This window comes from Oculina patagonica, chromosome 3 (genome assembly GCF_052425735.1).
Source record: "Oculina patagonica isolate OP01 chromosome 3, crgOcupat, whole genome shotgun sequence".
Taxonomy (NCBI): domain Eukaryota; kingdom Metazoa; phylum Cnidaria; class Anthozoa; order Scleractinia; family Oculinidae; genus Oculina; species Oculina patagonica.
The window spans coordinates 27870820-27888982 of NC_135760.1; the positions used below are offsets into that span (position 1 = coordinate 27870820).

At 39.8% G+C, this 18163-nt stretch overlaps 1 protein-coding gene, 1 long non-coding RNA gene and 1 pseudogene across 4 annotated transcripts in view; 1 reads left to right on the forward strand and 2 right to left on the reverse strand.

Annotated features, from left to right (window-relative positions):
- The window catches only part of LOC144647408 (uncharacterized), a 40682-nt gene extending 38319 nt beyond the window's left edge, over nucleotides 1-2363 (reverse strand). Inside the window, exon 1 of the long non-coding RNA XR_013569587.1 lies at nucleotides 1553-2363. This is a non-coding gene — a long non-coding RNA (uncharacterized LOC144647408). The remainder of the gene's footprint in view (nucleotides 1-1552) is intronic.
- The window catches only part of LOC144647377 (inactive peptidyl-prolyl cis-trans isomerase FKBP6-like), a 34945-nt gene that overhangs the window by 2929 nt on the left and 13853 nt on the right, over nucleotides 1-18163 (forward strand). The window contains exons 3-7 of one of the 3 annotated variants that reach the window (XM_078507181.1): nucleotides 4064-4182; nucleotides 9326-9443; nucleotides 9770-9853; nucleotides 10348-10479; nucleotides 13163-13233. In XM_078507181.1, coding sequence (XP_078363307.1) covers nucleotides 4064-4182; nucleotides 9326-9443; nucleotides 9770-9853; nucleotides 10348-10479; nucleotides 13163-13233 — 524 coding nt within the window. Of the gene's footprint in view, nucleotides 1-4063; nucleotides 4183-4212; nucleotides 7594-9325; nucleotides 9444-9769; nucleotides 9854-10347; nucleotides 10480-13162; nucleotides 13234-18163 lie in introns of those variants that run through there. The other 2 variants (XM_078507182.1, XM_078507183.1) reach the window with 2 other exon arrangements.
- LOC144647378 (uncharacterized) lies at nucleotides 14447-17295 on the reverse strand (annotated as a pseudogene).

An 18163-nucleotide genomic window follows, 5' to 3' on the forward strand; every position in this document is an offset into this window, starting at 1 on the left:
TTAAAATATCTGTCAACGTCGTCGAGAATGTCGGCGATGCCATCAGATAAGCGTGATTAGCGCCTTCAAATTATATTTTTACTCTCACAAGCATGTGTTTGAATTACCCTTTTTGAACGAGCTGATCGGATGGTTTTTAAAGGCTGATTTTGTGTAAGGCTCAGGTCAGACATTTCAAGGTCGTAGTTTTCGTCACTGTGTACTGGCACGATAGTCTGCAGTCTTTGGTGGTGTGATGTAATACTCTTCGACACCATTGGTGATAGATCACGCTCTTACCGAATTCCGTCGGAAGCACCGTCAAAACATCTTTTCTTTCACAAACTATTCGTCGAATACACTCCCTTTGTTCGTCTTTAAATGTTGTGTGAACAAAACTCTTGAGAGATTTTCTAAAAGCTAGAAGAACCCGCTTTCTCCTTCATTCCGCTCAACAACCGCCATGATAACAATCATCTACGCGCGATATTTTTGGACCGGAAATTAGACTTGAACTCAATTAGCCAATCAGGATAGAGTTCTAATGTTGCCTTTTGTTTTCTGACCAATCAGAAAAAAGTCCAGATTCTGGACTTTTTACAGACGACTCGACAAGTAATTGTATCAGGCGTTCATTTTTCCGTTGACCCCTCCGCCGCGAGAAAAATAACGCCTGATCGCAGGTTAGCTCGAAAGTTGATGCTGATCGACAGAATATTGTTATAATTTCTGGACTTCTGTGCTTTCTTGGACACCAAGAAGAGAAAAGATGAGAAGAATTACTGTATGGCTAACCAATGTTTAGATTTAACCGTCGAAAGGAAAGGACTTTACCTGCTAAACAGCTGTAACTTGTTTAGTTGTTATGTGCCAGGCGCCATGTTCGATCGACATGCAGTTGTTCTGAGTTGTTTTACGCTATCAGGCTATTTTTGTTTCATTGTCGGTTACAGGTAAATGGCTTTGTAGCTGTTTGAATTCCAATGCGTTTATTACATTTTTATGGTCTGGATAAACTTTCCTGTTTTTTTCCCTCCGTGTTCGAATTTTAAAAACAACACCTAACGCGTTTTAGCAATGTCTGACAACAACACAACAGTTTCGAAAAGAAAACGATCAAGATGAAAGATCTATATTTCGTTCACGGGAAGTTTTGCTTGAAACACTTATAACTGCCTCGAAATATCGCCACGAAAGTTCAGGATCAAGCGAATTATCGCGTGAAAGTGCCTGAAAATTCGCGAAAGTGCGCGATAACTCGCGACAAATTACTGCACACAGCGAATTATCCTTCGAAATGTCGCGTGGTTTTAAACAATAGATGTCACGAAAATACGACGAAACAGCGCGAATTGTCGCAGAAATATCGCTTCAAGCGAAATTTCCTCGAAAAGCCCCGAAAAGCGCGAATTTCGCCGAATTTCGGGTGCATTACTTTTTCACAATACTGTATGCTTTTTTGAAAACCAACCACAGACCAACCACAGGTGAACAAACCACAGGTCAATTAACCTTTGGACAAGAAGATGTGGGAGGATCAACCCCCTCCCCCCCCCAAAAAAAATAATAATACAGGGCGCGACAAAAGTGCTGTCCGATAGCCCGGGGCTAGTAGAATTATCCGTCGGGCTAGCGTATTCTGATCACGAGTTGCCCGACGGGCAAGCAACACACGGGCAAGAAACATTGTTTTTTTATGACAACCTTCAGAAATAAAATTAATGTGCACCAGACAAATTAGAGGGAAAAATTTGGGGCTCGAAAATGTGACTCACTGCATCCTTGGCCACTAAAACTCCTGGTTTTATAGTCGCCAACTTGAACGTGGCGACTATATTCCTCTGTATAAGATGAGTAACAGCCATTTTCTGTGGAATTGTGTCCTTCCAGAAAATTATTATATTGGAAGATCTTTGCTTCTAAAACGTTCAAAATAAGAAAAGAAGTCATAGTGTTTCAATCCATGGTATTGCTTTGCCGTAAAGTACTCCATCACTTCGTAAAACTTGCAAATGGCTGACCGCTTTTGAAAACGCCCCGAAATGCATTGCAGGCATTGGGTACGTCATGTATGCATATGAATTGTGTCTCTTGAAATGTAGGATTACAAATATGAATGATCCTGAAGGATCTACATTAAGCTACAAAGTTAGTTGCCACAAAATCGTAATAATGTGTTTGTTTTAATTCTTGTGGTAAGATTATTTTCTTTTTCTTTTTGAATGTTTATGTATTTATTGTCTCCAAAGGAAGAACAACTTTAAATTTGCATATAATTAATTATGCAAAATACCTTCGGGCTAGCTTCTCAGAGCTTCGGGCTAGTAAGATAAGATAATGGCTTGCCCGAAGGGCAAGCTGACTTTTCTATTTTCGTCTCACCCTGAATAATAATAATAATTAATTTTACATGTAATAATAAATAAAGGAGCTGTTATCATTGAGTTACAAATTAACTTGACACATGGCACTTGTACAGTCTCACACTAGCAAGACTACATGTTTGTTGATTATTTCTAATCATTTTCTTGTACTTGTCAAAATAGTCATCGTAGATTATTAAGCAAAACATTGTCCTAGGATCTTTTCCCTTTTAAATAGGAGTGTTTCACCTTTATTCTTTTATTCAAACAAAGAAATTGGCTCATTTGTGTAAGATGGTGAGACTGAAGTTTTAGATACCCATTTATACTAATGTGTGTGGTTGTTGAACCTGGCTTGATTAGGAGAATGTAACAGGCCTTGCGCATGGTGTTGCCTACCACTCGAATTTTGGCCAAAGCAGATCTATGTATTTGATTCTAATTTACTGTTTACAAAAACGTTAGAATCTTACAATTTTCTTCAGCATGTTTGCTCAGATAACAGACCTAAAGTATTTTGTATGTTAAAATGCAATTAAGCTAAGGAGTGAGAAGTAACAGCTAAAAGAATTTCAAAAAATGGTAGAAAATCTGCACTTTATGCGTAACAAACACGGCAAAGCGTGCCTATTGTTCCCTCGAAGGCAGTGCCACAAAAATCGTGCCCATTGTGCCCACAAATGTTTATCGTGCCCATCATTCCCAACATATCGTTCCTTTAGCGTTCTTATTGTTCCTAACGTGCGCGCCGCTTTCCCATCGCTCGTCCGGTGTCACAGACGGATAGAAAGTTAGCACAGCCAATTTTGTACAGCACATTTTGGATAATTTTTCTAGTCAGAATTAATCTAAACTCCATTTTTCGTTTACGAAGAAAAAATTCGTAAGATTTCACCGCCGATAAAACTTTCGTGATGGCAAGATTTTCTGTCACGTGCTAGGCAAAGAGTTCTGAAACCGGATCAAATTTCATTCCAGCACCAAAAACAATGAAAACAAATTTATAACTCATAGCTTTACTCACGGCTCCGTATTAAATACATGTAATGAAATTTAGCGAACGCAGAATAATTAATGTGTAGACCAACGTTGACCCCAAGTGCATGGTAGAAATCGTTCCCATAATCGTAGGAAATCGTTCCCATAATCGTAGGAACGATTATGGGAACGATCAGGGAACAATATGCGCGATAGGAATGATACGTACGCTAAATGGAACCTTGAGTGTGACGTAAGGCACGATAGGAACGGGCACGAAATGGGAACGAAGTTGACCAAAAGCGAAGATTTTTCGAGGTAAATCAAAGTGACATTGGATTCGTATTGATAATTCTTCAACCGAAACAGTCACTGGTAAAAACTGAATTAAAAAAGTCTAAACAGTTTATGTGCACTTAATTTTTGTCTTTACTTTTCTCATTCCGCCGTAATTTTTTTCGCGGTAATGCACTATTTTGCTATCTTGTTTTTTTAAACTGCTATTAATAACTTTAATATTATGTGAGCGTCATGGAAAGATATTGGATTTTTGAGGTGCACATTCTTGTGTGCCAATTTTCATTCAATTCTGAGCTCAATTAATAAGAGAAAATCATATGTTATGTCAAATGTTATGCTCGTGATCACCAACACCGTGCGCAAGGCCAACACTGTGGGAAACCTGGTTTGAATTCTGTGGTTCATTGCCTCAAGTGATTGTGATTTTCTCTTTTTTTTCAAAGCTGCTTTTGAAGATGAAGAAGAATCAAATTATTTTGATTCTGAGGATGTTTTCCAGCAGCTAAATTATGAGTGTAATGACTTTGGAGACGAGTCTGGATCAGATAGAGACGATGAGGTGGTATGATACTTTGTTTGCAACAGAACTTTGAGATTAAATTTGACACACTTTTATTATTGGTTTCAAGTGGGAAAATTGCAATCTTACGACTTTTCGTGCACATGTGCTATTTTCACAAATAAATGATGCAGCTATTAAATGTCCAAAACTTGGCACTGAAACTACTTGCCTAACGGCTTGTGGTTCGACTTGCCTTTTGAACATTACATTGTATGATGTCATTTCTATAAGAGGTCTATAAGAGTCTAGACCATGGAAAAATGTGGTCAATTTGATAAATAAATTCTCTGTTACTACTTGTGGCATGGTTTTGGGGGTTATTAGTTATATAATAAATGGATGACATTGTGCTCTGTTTTGCAGGCTAAATTTGTTTCTGTACCTCTAAACAACATAATATTTGTTCTTGCTCCAAAAACAGACAAGAGTAAACAAAAAATGGTTTAAAAATGGACAAATACTGTTCTTTGGGGAATTTGTTCTCCATAGAAAAGAAATCCTCACACGCCCCTTGTAGCAGCATAATATTTATTTTTGGACAACCTGAGCAGAAGTCATCTTTAAAGTCAAGTGAAAAGTTGTTGTCAGTCAATGGTGTTATAAGTCTGGTCCGTTGAAGTTGATTGGTCAGTTTAGCCGTGATCTTATTGGCTGTAAGACTCGTGTAAAGTTTGTCAACAGTTATTGGTCAGTTTTGATCCGTCTATTGTCAGTCAAATTAAGTAGTACTGTTTGCGGTGCGTTTGTCGGTCCTGTTTACGTCGTGAATAAGTCGTTTGTAAGGTGCTGGTAGTTGTTGATATCGGTTAATAGGCGTCTTTCCAGAGTCAGTCATTGAAAATAGTTAGTACTGCCTGTTAGGCATTCTAACAGGGTTCTCAATAGAATTTTGTACAGTCGTTGCTGTGGTAGTACAGTCGTTACTAGGCGTAACACAAATATACACGGCCAAAAGGCGTGTAACTTGGGCCCATAGGGCCCAAGCTGGTAGGGGGTCCTGGGGCATGCTCCCCTGGGAAAAGTTTGATTTAAGATGCTCAGAGTTGCTTTTTCCTTCATTCTGGGGCATATTTTCTTATTTTCTGCAAACAACTTTGTGTGCATTTTGTTATCTGTTCAGTTGCTTTGAACACAGGAAAGTTGAAATTATCTATTATCAAACAGAAAAATACACTGCAATGTGAAATAAAATATTAACCTGCAATAACAATACTTTGCTTTCTGAGTTAATGGCATTTATTTTATACACAAATCATTATGAAGTAACCAGTCCTCTCCTAATGGGAGCACCCACTTACAAAAACTAATTCTCAAGGTCAGAATCCCTGGCTGGTCGGCCTTTCGCTTTGCAGCGGCCATTGTTTTTGCATGTGGAAAGATGACATCTGCGAGAGGCCTGGGCTCAAATTTACAAATTCAATATGGCGGCCTATTTCAACGTCGCGTAGATGCGAAGCAATTGTTCGGTCATTCTGTGGTCTGCTGAAAGGCTATTCACTTCGACAACTAAAACCGAAGAAAGGTACGTTGCAAAAGCAACTAACAGTCAATAATTTACCCAATAATTTACTCAAAAAGTCGTTCTTTTATTTGCATAATTTCAAAGATCAAATGATCGACTGGTTTAAGCACTTTGACAGCCATAACACTTACTTGTGACACCCGTGACAGGTGTTATGGGTTACGGGTTCAACTGAGAACCCTGCATTCAGCAGGGTCCCAGTTGATTTCGTGGTTAGTAAGTTGATGGTTTTCAGAAATGTGATTGTTGACATCACCATTTCTTGTCGCTCATTTGTGTTCAGTCAGTCTCGTGATCAGGTTTCTACCGGTCTCTCCGATGTAGAAGGCCTGGCAGTCGAAGCATTTGATCTTATAAATCGCTCCCTGACTGTCGTTAGGTTTGTCTCTGTCTTTAACGTTGGTCAGTAACGTTGTCGTAGCGTACTGGGGTAGTTATAGGTTCGTGAGCTACACAGATATTGTAGGGTTGTAGAATCCATGCAATAGTCTCAGAAGTGCTTTTGATGTAGGGTACCGGTATAGTCGCTGTAGTTACAGCTGTACATATGTTGATTTTCTGTCAGTTTCAGCAGTTTCAGTACTTCGATGAGTGTTTCGTCTAATACAGTCAATGTTGTAGTTGTTCCTGTGGAAAATGCGGTCAAGATATTTGTTTTCGTCAGATAAATTGTCCAGTGTGTCACAAACTAGTTGATCATGAGCTCGTCTTGTCAAAGTCTTGATAGTTGGTTGTAGGATGTTTTGTCCAGTAATCTGTCAGTATGCGTCGGTTTTCTGTGCACTGTAGTTTGTAGTTTGTTGTTGTTGTGGCTTACCAGACAGTCTAGAAAACGATAGTTTCCGTTTTCTTCTACAGTATTGTGAAAAAGTAATGCACCCGAAATTCGCGCTTTTCAAGGAAATTTCGCTTGAAGCTACATTTCTGCGACATTTCGCGCAGTTTCGTCGTATTTTCGCGACATCTATTGTTTGCAACCATGCGAAATTTCGAAGAATAATTCGCTGTGTGTGGTAATTTGTCGCGAATTATCACGCACTTTCACGAATTTTAAAGTGTTTCAAGCAAAACTCGCCGTGAATGAAATTGAATCTTTCATCTTGATCGCTTTCTTTTTGAAACATTTGTGTCAGTGTGAGACATGGCTAAAACTCGTTTGGTGTTGTTTTAAAAATTGGAACACAGAGGCAAGAAAACAGGAAAGTTTATCTAGACTATAAAAATTTTATTAAACGCATTGAAATCCAAACAGCTACTAAAAGTATTTACCTGTAACCTACAATGAACTAAAAATAGCCTGATTCTGTGTAGCCTGATAGTGTAAAACAACTCAGAACAACTGCATGTCGATCGAACAAGGCGCCTGGCACATAACAACAAGTTACAGTTGTTTAGCAGGTAAAGTCCTTTCCTTTCCACCGTTAAATCTATACACCAATTAGCCAAACAGTAATTCTTCCCATCTTTTCTCTTCTTGGTATCCAAGAAAGTACAGAAGTCCAGAAATTATTACAATATTCTGCCAATCAACATCAACTTTTGTGCGAACGAGCACATGCACACACTCGGAGGATCTGGGGCCAAACGGTTGCTATGACAATGGCAGCGTGTCCTGGGCACAAGGTTGATTCAACAAGACGATTCCTGAATGTTTCTGCGATGTTGATATGTGGAAAATTTTACACTTTGAGACTTTTTTACACTTTAGTGACAAAGAAAAAGTCTATTGAAAGGTTCATTGCAATGCTCGTCTTTATCTGGATCGAAGGGTCGAAAAATATGCGAGAACTATTAACATCTTCAGCGAATTTTGCTTTTGATGTCAGCGCGATCTTTCCATGAATGTTTTTATGAACGCACTGTTTGCCTTTATGAACTTGGAACTTTCGGTAAGTAATAAATTATTTTATCACTCAAGATTGTTTTGGTGTTATTTAGACTAAGTTACCGTAAAGTTCCATGTATAAGCCACACCCGTAGATAAGCCGCACCCCCGATTTGGAAGCTTAAATTTTGGAAAAAAATATATACAGACAATAAAGTTTGAAGTTCAAGTGAAGTTCTATTGGTAAACAAACAAGGGCAAACAAGCACGGTTTCAAAACACTGACACGGCGGTTGTTGCAATGTTTAATATGAATTAACAAAAGCCAAATTTCACTTTTCATACCTCCTTTTTAGTTTGAGTTCACAATATCTTAAACTTGGATCATTTTTTTCGAGATTATCACCTCTAAATACTCCTGAAACACTTGTAATTCGTACAAGTCGTACGGGAATGATGAATGCTTAGTAGCCAAACTTGAAATTTAGAGAGAAATGTGGGCATTAAAAACAAACATGGCGGCACTTTCTTCGAAAGAAACCACGTTTTCAAGATTGTTGGAAACTGCTACCCGCAACAGGATAAAAACTTCATGCAGAATAAGAGTTTGATAATGCAGCAGATGTATTTGCTGTGAAGGTCTATAAAAATAGCGAAGCGGTCGGCCAATTCGCCTTGTGAGTACTAGTGTTTATTTATCTTGTTGCTTTCTTGCACGGGGCGGCAAGACATGCTTCGAAGTGACCGGAAGGCTTCACCGCAAACAGCTTTTCAGAGGAACTAAAAGGCAGTGAACAACAACAAAGTTTTCAGGTTGTTATAATATATTACTTATATAATATATTACTATTCAGTGACATCTTGAGAAGTTTTTTATGAATATTAATTAGGCCTTTGAGAACTCCAACCAGAGATGTTTCCGTAGATAAGCCGCACCCCCAATTTTTGACTTGAATTTAGAGGAAAAAGGTGCGGCTTATACATGGATCTTTACAGTAATATGGAACATATTTTGTTCACGCTACATCGAATTGAAAAGAACAGTAACCAAGATATATTTTGTGTCAAATAACATGACCAGGCGATCGTACCAATCACGCTGGAGAACTATACTCAAAGGGACCAAACTACTGTTGAGCTGCACGCGAATTTTCTTCTAGCAAGTGGCGAGATATTGCGAATTATCGTTGAGGTAAGGAAAATTAGAAGAAATATCGGCCTTTGTTCTTGCAAAATTTTGCTCGAAGTGACGCAAACTTCTTGCGCAACTTTTTGAGCGAAATTTCGCGAGAACAAAGAAAGAAATTCGCGCTTTTCAGGTGCATTACTTTTTTCACAATACTGTATCTCTCTGGTAAACTGAATGTCTGCGTTCTGTTCGTTGAGGTGTTTGAGAAAAGCGGCGATTTCGTCCTTGTGTATGGCGGTAAAAGGATCGTCAACGTAGCGTTAACAGAGTGGTAACGGTTGTCAGTAAGTTAGTCGACAACAACGGAAACCGGCGACTTCATGTCTGTTCTGTGCAACTGCTTGTAGTGTTTTCCATTGTACTGAAAGTTAGTTGATGTAAGGCAAAAGTTCATAAATTTACAGTAAACAAAATATGTTTTTAAAATATATAGGGCAAACACCGGTAGTGTTATTTTGGGAATTCAAATTTATCATCAAATATTTATCCATTTTCTGTAAATAAAAAAAATCATGTAATTTAACAAAAACGTAAGTCTTGTGGTTTTTGAAATGCAGTATATGTACAAAGAAAAACACTCAAATTAGTCTGTTGTTGAATTTTTTAGACACCTTTTAGGCAGCTAGCTCGTGGAATGGAGGATCTAACAGGAGATGGAGGAGTTCTCAAGCGAATAGTAAGACAAGGAACAGGACCTGTTGTACCCCAAGGAGCTACTGTGAGATGTAAGTACATTACTACCAACTTTGACTTTTGCTTCTCTGGGGAGGAGTTGCTATAGAAGAATTTAAAAAATTCCAAAAAACAAATTTTGTAAAATCCTTGAAAACAGTGATCTGTTGAACAAGAACAATAAATAACTGATCAATAATCAATATTCAATTACGCGTATTCAAGTTGATCAATTATTGATCAAGTTTTGAATAAATACACGACCTGTTAAATTTCAGGTGCTACTGTTTTGTTATTTTTACCTTTATTCCATCAAGACCTCTGTGATTTTTGTCAGGATTGTGAATCACCATTGAATTGTTTTGTTTTGATTTTGTAGATCATGTAAATGGCTATGTTGAGTTTAATGATGAGCCATTTGACTCTTCAAGATTGCGAAACAGGCCAGAGGTTGGAAAACTTGGTAAGTATGAGTAAACTGTTGGCAGCTTGGCTACTCTTAATTTTAAAACAAATGGCATCTAGGTATAAATAATTTACTAGTCATTGGACATCTCTTTCCATGTACAACAAATTATTTGATAAATTTATCCTGAGAGGTAGGAAATTGGAAGCATAGTAGAATGTACACAAAATGTTTCTTCAATTTCTTCAATAAAGTTTTATTTGAAAATTTTAGTCATAATAGCAAATCAAAATACAGCTGGAGAAACAGAAAGCTTGATAGGAGGAAATTTAAAAGCAGTCAATCTTGATGAGTAATTAATGTAGCAAATGTATGTTAAACAACAATGTTAAACAACAAAATGTTTGTTTAGAAAAGCTAGTTCACAAGGTTACTGATAGTTTATTTTTATTAGTATATCACAAGAGATTTAGGTGTGCAAGCAAATCAGTCTATAATAACTGCTCTGGCCTGCCTATAATATACGGCTCAAATCTTTGTTTTTATTTTAGACGAGTGTGTCCCAGGGTTGTCCATTGGTCTGAGCACAATGAGAAGAGCAGAAAAGTGCAAGTTACTTGTCTCTCCACTGTATGCTTTTAAAGAGTTAGGTTGTCGTCCCCGAGTACCTCGTCAAGCTACAGGTTTGTTTACATACACCCTATTGTAATAACTTTTTCATAGAAAAATGACAAATAGGAATTAGTTAGGCATTAAAAAGAATTAATCCGTTTTGGCTTTTTTCATTTTTCTTTTCAACAAGACAACAATATTGCAATTATTATAGAAAATTAATGTTAATTTTAAAAGTTCAAGTTAATTTTAAGTTGCGTTAATTTTTTTACTTTTAAAGCAAAACCGTTGCATTCCCATACAAATCCTTATAAAAAGAATCTTTCTAACACCACACCGCTTATAAGCAAGAGTCGCGTCCAAAGATAATCTGATAGAGAGCTTGGGCTGCCTGTGGTTCAGATGTTAAAACAGCCAGACAAAGTCTTGTTCCCAGCGGCTCAATTTGCCCAGTGGCTGGCCGTTAATGAAACCCCTGAATTTGTAGTGTCAAAAAACATGCAAACGTTTCAGGCTTTAAACTCTTCTTCAGTATGGTGAAATGTGATGTTAGGGACCATTCATTATTTATGCCAGCGGGTGGGCTGGCAAGATTCATTATAGACAAAACCAAAACATGTTGACCCCCTTCCAAACAAAAGAAAAACGTAATGGTCAACCCCCCTCCCCTAGCCTGCGTAGCAGGCATCGAAAGGGGAGGCAGGGGGAGTTGGAAAGAGAGAGAGAGGGAAAAAACAGAGGGGGAGTGGGGGCGAGAAGGGAAGGGAAGCCTGCTCTAAGAACCCCCTTTTGTTCATTTCTGCGGGCGCTGGTGGCCGCAAAATTTTATTTCACAAACAACTAAGATGGCGGCGGAACAACCTCGTTCCATGGACGTATTAGCAATTGCTTTAAGAGACTTAAATTATGCTAATGGAATATTGTCTTAAAACCGGAGCAAGAATCTGCTGTCAGGGCTCTTCTAGTCGGTAGAGATGTCCTGGCGGTTTTGCCTACTGGTTACGGGAAGAGTTTGATTTATCAAATGTTTGTGCGTGCAAAGAACCACAAACTATTAAACGAAAATCAGTGCGATAATGCAGCGATTCTCGTTATTTCGCCACTGAAGAGCATTATCGAAGATCAGCTCCAGGATTTGGAATTATTGGGCTACCCTGCGGCTGACGTCCAAATTATCGAGCAATGATCTTGATCTTGATCCTTTGTCGCCTTTTTGCCTTCAGCCGTGTCTTCGATTTCCTCAATTGCACTTTCGACAGAAAACTGCAGCGACTTCCTTGAATTGCCCCACTCCGTTTAATGTTTATCTGGTTCTGTTGTAGGCCTTTTTCCTTACTTTCGTTCCGGAGTAACCGTCGTTGCAAGTTGACGTTTGGTGCTGATTTTCTTCGACCGTTGACTCATAATTCGCCGCCGGAAAAGCAGTGGCATTGCTGGAAGTTACAACTGTCTTGATAAAATAATAAAACTCCGCCACATTTCGTATTTTGCGGCCGCAACTTCTGCAAATGCGTTCTGACAAACTTTGGCATTTAAGTAACAGAAATCTAATTGAAGACTGCAATCTGCCAGAACTGTTCCTGGACTCTCTTGCCTTGTAGATTTCGTAAATAAATTTTCAAACGACGCTCTCGAACCTGATGGACTTTCAAATACCACAGCACAGAATCGACAGCGATCATTGAATTCGTTTTCCTTCTTTTTTCGGCCCGTTTTGAATTCTTGTAGGAGTTACGGACATTTTTACGCTAAATCATGGCTGTCCCGAGGTGAGATTTTCTACTTTGCACAAAAATACTCGCGCTTCCGGAGTCCCGGGAAAAAGAAATTCCTGCGTGTCTAAGAAGCGCGCGATGCGTTCTGATTGGTTAATGTCTAACAGTTAACTGACAGTTACTAAATTGGATTACGGGAAAATTGGTGGGCGTTTTGCAAAATACCGGGTTCTTACGGCAGGCGTTCCATCTTCCCCTTCTTTTCCCCTGTCCCTTTCCCTCCCCTCTCCCTTTCCCTCCCCTTTTTACGCCTGCCACACAGGCTACCCCTCCCCAAACAGGAACTAGCCTACTACAACCAGTCTTCACTTGTGAAGGAGAAAGTGACAGTGAGGAGGACATCGTTCTTGTGCACCACAGTAGCTCAGTGTCCTCGGGGAGTGAAAACAATACGGAGGAAATGCCCCTGGTGCCAGTTATATTCCGCCAAACATGATCTGGACACATTAATACTGTAATACACACGATCATAATTAAATATAAGTGTTAATAAGAAAACAGCCCACCCCTTTGTCTGCAACATTTGAAGGTGACCCCCCCAACCCCCCCCCCTCAGAACATCCTGGATTTTTCATGACCCCCCCCCCTCAATTCTTGCCGGCCCACCCCCTGGCATAAATAATGAATGTTCCCTTAGTGAGTTGTGCCGTTACAAAAAATAATGTTATGCCTGTGCACACAATACAATGTTGCATTTTCTATTTTCAAGACTGCAAGACCATGGCAGCCTTGAATTTTGTTTGGGGGTGGGGGAGGGGAAGAGGGAAACCAGAGAATCATCACTAGAAAAAAGTATCTCAACTACTCTTGTTGCTAATTGTAGCCTTAACGCCACACATACTGCTAGAATAGGTTTGTTAATTAATGTATGGAAAGAAGTATAAAACAGAAATAAGATATTTTGTAAGTTATCTTGAAAAAATTGTTTTACAAAAAGTTCCAGTCCCCAAGCTGACCTTTCTTGAACCTTTTATGACAGTGCTTTATGAAGTGGAATTACTCAACTATATTGACCACAAGGCAGCTGATGACTTTGAAGCATTTACAGAGGTTAGTGTAAAAAAACCCAGAGTTTGCGTCTCATTTTTTTATAACCATCCTTCCTTTTCTAGTAATGTTGATACCAGCTGGGAACTCTCATCTGATGTGATTAAACCAATACAGGGTCTCTGTCTTTATCCTGCCCAGAGTTGGGATCCACTGGCTATATAAGCAATAACCTGCATTTGTAATGCACCAATGTAATGCGTAATGTAATGCACCAGAAATAAATTATTATTAAAATTATTATCATTTGGTACGAAAAATGTACTGATACTTGTTCGCAGACATTGTCTGTTCCAAGAAGTGAGCAGTTTTTCCAAGAGACAAGCTCGAAGAAAACTTTGACCTTAGAGGAACAGATAATGTACAGGGAGAAATTTCAGGACATATTTTAATTAAAAGCGAAATGGAGGTTATTGTGTTTGTTATCCTTCAATTTTTTCCCCAAGGCCGATCATTTTAGGATACCTTTTCATAAAGCTTTTAAACATCAAAGTAATTCTGTCAGCATTCAAAATATTGTTGGTCTGTTCAAAATGTTGAGCTCTATTCAATAGAACAATTTACTGGAGATGAAAACTAAGCATGTAAATATAACTTGCAAAGTTTAAAAACTGGGAAATAATACTTGGGGATATCATCTTTTAATTCTTAACCTCGGATATATTGCATTTCTAGCTTTTTGATTGGTTCACTGAGCTCGGGTTATCAGCCAATATACCTCTGTTTGACCTAATATGGAAAATGAGTGTGGCATATGCCGCACAGCTTAAACTTTTTCTTGCGGGAGCAAAAGTTCCATCAGAAAAATGGCTGAAAACAGCAAAATTGACAAGCTTTATATACACAACAAGAGTGACTGGTTGAAGAATAAATGCTGCAAATAATTTCTGGGAGAATCGGAAACTGATATATTTCACTCAGTGTTTGACATAAAATTAGGCTCAGCGTTTCAGTTAAGTTTCTTAATCTGAGCGCAGTTTCGTTTCAGCATAATATAGTTGTCTTGATGACAGCTGTGGAGCTGTAAACAAGTAAAATGTAATCCTTGATTTGTTTGACGTACAATTTCCAGAAAAGCTATTGCTTTGGATCTTCCTGTGTCACAATTTTCCAAGATGTACAGACAAAGTAAAGGGTTTTACCTTAAATGAAAGTTCATACGATGAAATTACTAAAAATAGTAATTATTTGCTTTGACATCCAATTTGTTGTCAATAATGAGAATTATACTAGGGCCGCTAAGCGGCCTGAAGTAATAATTCGGATTATATGAACAGACGAAGTGAGAAATATATGAGACAACAAATGGTAGGAATTTCCCAGTTAGTGCTTCAAACCACTTTTTAACGCATAGGAAAGGTAGATCCCCCATAAAAGTAAAAGGGGCCTGGGTATACCCACAGGGCCCTGGGACCTAGGTCTCGTGGTCCCAAGATGCATCAGTGGCTTTTTGACGCCATACAATAAACCGATAAAACAAGACCCATACAGGGGATGGGCAAAGGGCGGGAACCTCATATATTTCTCACTTCGTCTGTTCATATAATCCGAATTATTACTTCAGGCCGCTTAGCGGCCCTAGTATAATTCTCATTATATTTCACAGACTCCGTTCGAAATATATGAGACAACAAATGGTAGTTTTTAACGCCGCTATATGAACGGACATACGAAGTTCTATGTAACAAAAACATTTTAATGACATAGAAAAACTCAACTATGGTTCCATAGAACAACATTTTCAGAACAATAAGTTCAACTGGAGAGTAACTGATGTTACAACTACTTTGAGGTTAAAACCCCGGTAGCGAAATCTGAGTTATACAATGGCTTATAATAGAAAGTTCTGAACGTTGAAGAGGAAGACCAGTCAGCCATAGACATGATAGTTGACAGTGGAACAAATGCATTGGCGGCTGCTGTCGTAGAGGCACCGCGTACTGAGTGAGCTTTGAAAATTTTACTGTCGATTCCTGCTGCACTCATAAAGGTACGTAGCCAACGCCCCAATGTCGTGGTAGTGACCGGTTTGAAAGGGCGTTTAAATGAAATAAACAATTTATCAGGGAGAGAAGATGGAACGACTGGTCGAATGTTCCTTGTCAATTTAAGATAATGTCTAAAACATTCCACAGGACAAAGTTTTTTGTCTTGGTTAAAACGGGCAAAGAATGCTTCTGCTGGTTTATCCACACTGCCAGTTTTTCTTGGGATAGTGAGCTGGAAAGATACCCCTTCTGGATGCACATAGCAATGTCTGAGATCCAAATTTGCCAAAGTAGAAATCCGTTCAGGACAGGTTAACGCCAATAGGGTAACTAATTTCATTGACAGAACCTTAAGCGTTAGGGAACTGTTTTTCCCCAATGAAATAATGTATTTGACCATAATGTCAACGTTCCAGGTATGTGAATACCTGGGCTTTGGAGGGCATTTATTTAGGGCACCCTTGAGGAGTCTAGTAACGTAAGGGTGTTGACCAACGGGATAGCCATCTATCTTTGGGTGGGTTGATGAAATAGCTGATCGAAGTACATTGATCGATCGGTATGCTAAGCCTTCATTAAAGACTTCTGTTAGGAAAATCAGAATGTCATTTATAGATGACGAAAGAGGATCAATTTGCCGTCCAGAACACCAGCGGCACCAACGGTTCCAACAAGACTCGTAGGTCTTGTGTGTGGAGGTACGAGTTGCTGCGATGAGTAGATCGGCAACGTTTGTCGGAATGCCCTCAGCTTGGAAACGTTGGTAGAGATGTGAAACACGGCCAAGTGAAGGCGAGGATACATTGGGTGAACTCTGTTCAGATCGGACGGATCTGTTAGGAGGGTTGGAGTGTTCGGCAGTAGAACCGGCTGAGATATTAGAAGCCTCAACAGAACCGGCCACCAAGGCTGCGTTTGCCAGATTGGAGCAACTAGAATTATCTCTGTTTGCTCTATCATTACCTTCTCCAGAGTTTTGGATATCAAGTTGAATGGACGAAAGGCATAGCCTTGCAGAGGAGTCCAAGTTATCGTGAAGGCGTCTGTGTGGAATTACATCCAACTGATGTAATTCTTCAGTTGGTTTGTTAGTCGACTCGCGAATAGGTCGGTCTGACAATGGGCCAGGAAGGGTTGGATGATTGTTGGGTCTAACTTCCACTCGCTCATGTCCTTGAATTCTCTGGACTCCTTGTCTGCAGAGACGTTGTCTCTTCCTGGGATGTGAGAAGCTATCACAAAGATGTCTCTTGCCTGGCACCAATCCCATAACTCCAGGGCTAGAGTTAGGAGTTGGAGGGAATGTGTACCCCCTTTGTTGTTGATATAGGCAATGGCGGTCGTGTTGTCTATTTGCAGAGATACGGTTACGTGAGACTTGTCTTTGAGAAAGGTTTTTATGGCCAGGAAGGCTGCTTTTAGCTCCAGGTAATTGATGTGTTGGAGGGACTCAAGTTGTGACCATCTGCCATTGGTCTCGAGGGAGTGATGCACCGCACCCCAGCCTTTCATGGAGGCGTCGGTCGTGATTAGCGTATCGGGGGGAGGCAGGTGTACAGGGCTGCCGTTTGTACTGCGGGTGTTTTCCAACCACCAGGTCAGTTCTCCTCTGGCACTGGTTGACAGAGTAATTCGGGCGTCGTAAGACTCCCGGTTCATTTGCAGGCCCCATATGAGGTCGCATTGCAGGTGGCGGAAATGGAGCGGTGCTCGCCAAATGGCTGGCCGGGAGGACTCGAGTAAACCGATTAAGCTTGCTAGGTTTCGTAGTGTGATCCTTTGAGGAGCTAGTAGACGGTGAGCAGAGTCTAGGATCTTGTTGATCTTTTCTGCTGGGAGTGACAGCATCATAGACGTTGAGTCTATTTTGAAACCCAGAAAGGTGTTAACCTGAGAAGGAGTCAGGGATGGCTTTTTGAAGTTTACTATAAATCCTAGGGACTGAAGGAGAGTCACTAACAGATGAGTGTTTTTCACAGCTTCCTCCTTTGTAGCAGCTAAGAGAAGGAAGTCGTCCAGGTAAATAAGGACTCGTATTGACTTTCTCCTCAGGAATGCTGCGATTGGCTTCATTAGTTTTGTAAAGAATCTGGGGGCTGAACACAGGCTGAATGGGAGGGCTTTGAACTGGTAACAAGTGCCCTCCCAGATAAACCGAAGAAACTTTTGAGATGACTGGTGGACGGGAACTGAAAGGCAAGCGTCCTTTAAGTCTATATTTGTCATAAAATCTCCTTTTAAAAGCAACGTTTTCAAACAACTGAGATTTTCATCTGAAAATGCTCGTTTAAAATGAACTTGTTCAGATAACTTAGATCTATCACCGGACGCATAGGTCCATCCTTTTTGGGTACAAGGAAAAGGTGGCTATAAAAGCCGTCTCTTGAAAAGGGGGTCCTCTCTATAGCCCCTTTCTGCAACAACTCGTTGATCTCCTGTGAAATTAGGAGTGCCTCCTGACCCGATGATTGGGTAAATCGAGGAAACTTTTGGAAAGGAGTTTTGAAAAAAGTTATCTTGTACCCTGACACAATTGAAAGGATCTGTGGGTCCGATGTTAGGGTTCTCCAAGTGGCTAGGCACTCTGGGAGTCTTGCTGACGTCCCTTCTGGGAATGGGGACGAAAGGGGCCGTTTTTTGAACGGTTTCCCTGGTAATGTGACTGAAATCTAGAGGTGTTTGAATACCCAGAAGATTGATATTTGGAGAAGGTGTCTCCTCGCTTCTTGGTCTGAGACTGGGAACTAGTGCCACGCCTAGGAAAGGGCCTGGTTGCATTTTCTGACAAATTTTTTGTGAGGCCTCTAGACAATTCAGCCTGCTTTGAGGCTAATGAGGGAAAATCATCTCCAAAAAGCCAAGACTTGGCTTATTTATTGATGCGAGGACTCTCTGTCGTCGTAATATAGATAGTTGGGTATTTGCTGAGCCTAAGAGGCAAAGGG